Raw genomic sequence first — 6,000 nt, 5'->3', positions numbered from 1 at the left:
TTTGAACCTACAGAGGGAAAAAAAATCATCTATCCGGCATTCCGGGCAAACACAATTGCGCACAGAATTTGAATTACTAGGCGACTACAAGGAGAAGTTTTATGTAGTGATTTTTGTTGCTTTTGCGCGCTGCTCTGAACAGTTTTAGTAACGCCCCGGAAAGTAGCTGCTATGGAGAAATCGAAAAATTTCAGGATCGATGCTCTGCTGGCAGATGAAACGCATCGAAGTAACCGAGAACTGTCGCCGCCTCTGAGCAACGATAGTCCTACGGGTAGCCCGGTGTCCTGCCGCCGTGCCGACACCCCGTCGCCTCGTGTTATTCAGCTTCAGCCCGGGATCATACCCAAACCAGGTCTGCTCAATCTACCCCACCCAGGACTTTCTCCTTTGCCACAGAGTCCAATCCCAGGGATGTACCCAGCGCCCATGTACCCTATGACGGCATTGGGAGCCCAACATCCAGCATTTGCGTACTCTAGTTTTTCGCAGCTGACTCAAACATACCCGGAACACCTGAAGGCGGCAGCAATGGCTGGATCCCTACCGCTGGAGCACTGGATACGAGCCGGAATCATGGTGCCTCGCCTTCCGGACTATAGCAGTGAGTTACTCCCTAATTTTATTTGTTATTATACTTAAAAATTAACTTATTTTATGTAGCTAAAGTATTCACAAATCTGCCCATACGGAGGTCCTGCGACCTTTCAAGACGAATCTCAAAATAATCCGTCATAAAATATTTTATATGTGCGAAAATAAAGTCCTCGAGTTTGCTTCTAACACAGGTCAGATCTAGTTGGAAAATTGCAGGACTCCTGTCAGTTGCAGGAACCTGTTCTATAACAAATAAGGCCCAAGAGTCAACGAAATGTCTCTTAAAAGTAAACAATAATGTGCCATTTTTAGCCACTCCAAATTACAGTATGTGAATGTTATGCACTTAGGCTACATTGCAGCATATCTAGAAGAGAGATAGATAGAGAGAGAGTTTTTTTTAAAACTAAAACGGTATTCGGGTGTAACAAGTGCTTGAGAAACAATATATTCTTTATTAATAACAGATTTTTAGGTAGACATCCTGAAATAAGCAGATTTTGTAATCCATCCATCCATTTATTTAAGATATGAAAATCTTATGAAATTTGAAAATCTACTGAAATTAGCCTACAAAGTAATTAGATGTCTTCGAAATGATAATGATATTATTATTATTATTATTATTATTATTATTATTATTATTATTATTATTATTATTATTATTATTATTATTATTATTATTATTACTAATTACTAATATAATAATAATAATAATAATAATAATAATAATAAGAAGAAGAAGAAGAAGAAGAAGAAGAAGAAGAAGTCTGTCTGTGTGGCTAATAAAAAAATGTAATTAAATTAAAAATAATAATAAAATGGGATCTATAAGGCCTTGCATGCATGTATATTGCTTCAATGTAACATAAAAATGGTCCAACAGTGAAAACTGTCAGTTGGTAATAACTGTTAGGGGACAGCTCTACCTTTTGTTTTGTGAAACTACAATTTATAGCAGTCTGCAATGGCCCTCTTTTTGGTTTATTTATATACCCATAAACATTGTCTTATTTGAAATGCCTTTGTGTGTGGAGGAGACTATAAACAAACACCTTAAGTGTTCTTGAGTTCATCAATAAAATCCCCAAAGCATTCATTGAATTTTCATTAAGTTAATGGTGTGCTCTCACATTTATGGTCCTCGTACCCACTTCCTCTGTGTCCTCACATCAGCAATAAACTGCAGTAAAGCTATTATTCTTAATGATTGCGGACAATTTCTGGGTCGGTGTGTGTGTGTGTGTGTTTGCTACTAATCCTTCAGATTTTTTAAAAGAAACAATAATCTTATAGAAATAATCTGGACATGAATTACAGTAGAGCTACAAAAATTTGCCTTTGTGCTTAAATCTTAAAGGTTCTTGAATGCATCTTATGTTATTGTCATCGATTTATAGTTTTAACAATGACGTACATGCTTTTAAGAGAGAATTGCCCCTGAAAGTTTATGTCCTCCCAACAAATCAATAAAAAAGATCAAATGTAAAGTAAATGTATTTTCACTTATTTATAAGTAAACTGGACAGCATTCTACATCATAATTGTATAATTAAACAATAAAAATATACCCCTAGTTACAATACAGTAAAATCATGCAAGTTGTTTTTCAGTGCTAATTTGTTGAAAAACTTCTTTCTTCTTCTTCTTAGTATTATTATTATTATTATTATTATTACTTTGTCTTTGTGGGCTTTTTAAAAAGGTTACAGCCTTGTATGGCCTGTTTTGAATATCTTCTCTTTTTTCTCCTTCATCTTCTTTAGCTGGCCCTCAGACAGGGTTGATGGGTAAATGTCGGCGGCCACGTACAGCATTTACCAGCCAGCAGCTACTTGAGCTGGAGAACCAATTCAAGCTTAACAAGTATCTTTCCCGGCCCAAGCGCTTTGAGGTGGCTACCTCACTAATGTTGACTGAGACACAGGTAAGGGATGTGTGTGTGTGTGTGTGTGTGTGTGTGTGTGTGTGTGCGCGTGCGCGTGTGTGTGTGTGTGTGTATGAGAGATTGCTCTGATACAATGTCTGATGTTAGAATTTTAGTAGGTCAAGTCAGATGTAGATATCTATAAAAGGGCTACTAGTTAACGTCTTGTTACAGAACTGGCATAAAGAAAGGGATGTGATAAAAGATACATTGTACTGAATATAAAATTACTGGAAAATTGGGCTGACTGCTACCGCTACTATCAATTTAGTACTTCAAGGCCCATAAAGGTCTCATCAACATTGAGCTGGGAACCTCTTTTAAAGTTCTTGCTTCATCAAGAGGGTGTCTTAATCCTGTATGTCTTATCCTGCATGTTTTGACCAAAACCTCTGTGTGTATGTGCAGGTGAAGATCTGGTTTCAGAACCGCAGGATGAAATGGAAACGCAGTCGTAAGGCTAAGGAGCAAGCTGCCCAGATGGAGGCGGAGCGACAGCGGGGTGGAGCTAAACCGACTAGTGAGAACTCAGCTGGGGAAACCCAGAGGGCAGGCCCTCAGGATGTGGAGGGCCTTGGTGAAGAGGATGCAGATGAAGAGGAAGAGGAGGAGGATGAAGATGAGGTGGAGCAGCACGAGTTCATGAATGGCGACATTAGCATGCAGGGTTCTGACTTTCTTCAGAATGACACGGAGGTGGAATACCACCACCACAGCCCATATTCTGATGATGACATGGTGCAGATAGGAGGTGGGGACAGGAAGATTGGGGCAGGATTATGAGAAGACAGGAGAATCAGGAGATGGGATCCACTCTCTGTGTTCTGAACTGAGTGACTGCCTAATGATAAAAGTTCCTGATGGGCATGTTTGAACATCTCAGACAACTCCACTGTGGCTTGTGATAATACAATAAAAAAATTAAAAAAAGTTGTAAAGGCAGTATAATACAGGTATGACAGGCTGTACTACAGGAAAGTAATATCACTGCAGAGTACTAAACTCTTTATTAATACATTTTATCCTGTAACATTAGTGACAACACTAAGCTCTACATTTGTGTAGTCCTCCAGAATCTCAGTCTGATACATCAAACATGATTCCTTATCAAATACACTCATAAAATAATGCACACATGCATGAATACACAACATATATGTCTTAATAAGAGTGAGTTTCCCTAATCTGACATACTTTAGGACATGGATGTGACATTGCTTTGAAAAGTGCTGGGGACAAGAATATGCATTCTTCAGCTGCCCCTCAAATTCGTGTTTCCTTTAAGAAACCAAGCATGTTCACTGAAAGAAATCAGCGCTGGGACAGAACATAGAGGTTCACGTAAGGTTGCGTTTGTCAAGCCTATCGGCGTCGGACAATACAATTAGTCTCAGCATTATGGTTTAAATATATTTGTAGGTTGTTTTTTTATTTATTTTGATTAAAAATAATTTGTTTCATTTCAAGAAATGATAGTTGTGCAGCATTTATTATCTCGGCATCGTGTGACATTGTAAACATGGACGTTTTGTTATTCTATCGTAAGGAGCAGGAAACTTTTTTTTTTTATTGACTAAAACAAACAGATACGAATTATTATTCAAGGAATCAATATCATCCTGCTGTTAAACCTAGAAGTTGTAAAATAACTTGGGATGCATTTTTCAAAGCTTTGCTGCATATGAGGATCATTAGGAAATTACTCATGCCACAGAATGAAACATGCCAATATTTACATACATTCAGGATTCATTATGCAAGACAATTGCTAGGATAACTTAAAACCATCTTCCACCCCTATAAATCTTTGAAACATCCTTGTAAACATTTCCCGTATTGCCACTGTATTTACTACTCTGATGGCATGATGGTGCTTTTTTGGTTACACTTTGTGGTGGTTGCAGTTATGAACTTACAAAAGCCTTTTGAAATGCTACATAACATGTAATAACTCTTGATATAAGTGTATGTTTGTGCAAAAGTACCAAAATATGCTCTTAGGCCTCTATGTTGTAATTATAAACAATTTTAAATTATTAAACCTATGTTGGACTGCTAAGGTTAGTAGGTATAACAGCTAAAATAAATTGATATATGTATCCAGTTGACATACTACAGAATAATTCCATAGCTCTTAACAGAGCAAAGTGAAGCCAGTGAACTATAAAAACAAGAAAGTACATAAATTCAAACTTTAAGTGTATTATCTAAGTATATGTGACTACCAAATGATCCTAGAGGCCCTTGTAGTTCAGTGTGTGACTGAGGGTTAGTTTCCAGTTGATCTGAGATGGCAGTAAGAGCTGGGTTTATGTGCTTTAAGGAGAATGGAAATTCATTTTCACTTTTAACTTGAATTTTCCTTGGAAAACAAATCAGGTCGATAAGCCAACATATTTGTTAGGGTTACAGGTGCCAGTGAGTCTTGTAGAAAGGTATCGTTAGTCCACTGGTGGCAATTACATACTTGTTTTCCAAGGATAAAGTGTTTGAGGTTTACTGCTGGAAGATGTTTTTGCACTCCTGTTCAACTTGAGATTATTTAAACCTACTGAGGTCATTCTAATTTATTTGCTTCATTATTTGATTCATGTGCTTGTTGTGAAGTCCATGTAATAAAAATGCAATATTATTAAGTTGACCTATGTTGTTCAGTATGAAATCTGATGTTTTCTCTTTAGACTCTCAAATTGAGAAATTGAGAACAATTGAAAATTGTATTATTTCTTAACTGCTATGATAGTGTTACATATTACATCATCTACTTGTGCATAACATAACATACAACCAGTTGTATTTGTTTTTTGGAAAGGATAAGAGATTAAGGATTCATAACCATTGTCATAGCACCAAACAAACACTAAAAGCCTGTGCAAAGAGAATCACTCCTCGACATCAACATCTGAGAAACAGTGCAGTTAAAGGGATACTCCATCCAAATATGCAAAGAGAATTTAACAATTAATTAAACTCTGAGGGCATAATTTTCATTTTGCTATCTGACCACTATTACCACTCATTCATTGGTGGCAACTTCACCATTTTTAGGCGAGACACGAGTTTGAGAGCAAAGACCAGGCAAATAGCATTAGTCTGTGCTCCGTTGTTCAACATGTGGAAACGGATCATCTAATGATTATAAAATAACCGCAAAAAATAAAGAGATATCTTTAATCCCAAGCTCAGAAACGAGAGAAACTGAAAATAACTGCATGGTGGTAGAGCAAGAAATCCTTCATGTAACTAGACAAATTTTGACCCACCCCCCAGTGGGGCAGTGGCAGGAAGCACAGTGGTGCATGCAAACCAGGCTCAGTAGATACACTGGCCACATTTGAACATACATTACTTACTTCACATCACATAATGGAAAATATCTGAAAAGTACATGCATTCCCCCCACCCCCCACCCTTACTTCTACTCCTGTCTCTCGACAATGCACAAAAAAAAACAAACACAAAAAAAGAGAGAGCAA

The 6,000-nt window shown here is 37.3% G+C and overlaps 1 protein-coding gene across 1 annotated transcript; it reads left to right on the top strand.

Moving 5' to 3' along the window:
• Window positions 1-5,143, top strand: mnx2b (motor neuron and pancreas homeobox 2b). The gene is made up of 3 exons (XM_027012947.2): window positions 1-604; window positions 2,364-2,524; window positions 2,933-5,143. The coding sequence occupies exons 1-3, from the start codon at window positions 172-174 to the stop codon at window positions 3,305-3,307; spliced, it is 969 nt and encodes a 322-aa protein (XP_026868748.2). The 5' UTR covers window positions 1-171; the 3' UTR covers window positions 3,308-5,143.
• Window positions 5,144-6,000: the final 857 nt, after the last annotated feature.

Source organism: Electrophorus electricus, chromosome 16, assembly GCF_013358815.1.
Source record: "Electrophorus electricus isolate fEleEle1 chromosome 16, fEleEle1.pri, whole genome shotgun sequence".
NCBI lineage: Eukaryota > Metazoa > Chordata > Actinopteri > Gymnotiformes > Gymnotidae > Electrophorus > Electrophorus electricus.
The sequence above is the reverse complement of the archived record's forward strand: the minus strand, read 5'-3'. Positions and strand labels throughout refer to the sequence as shown.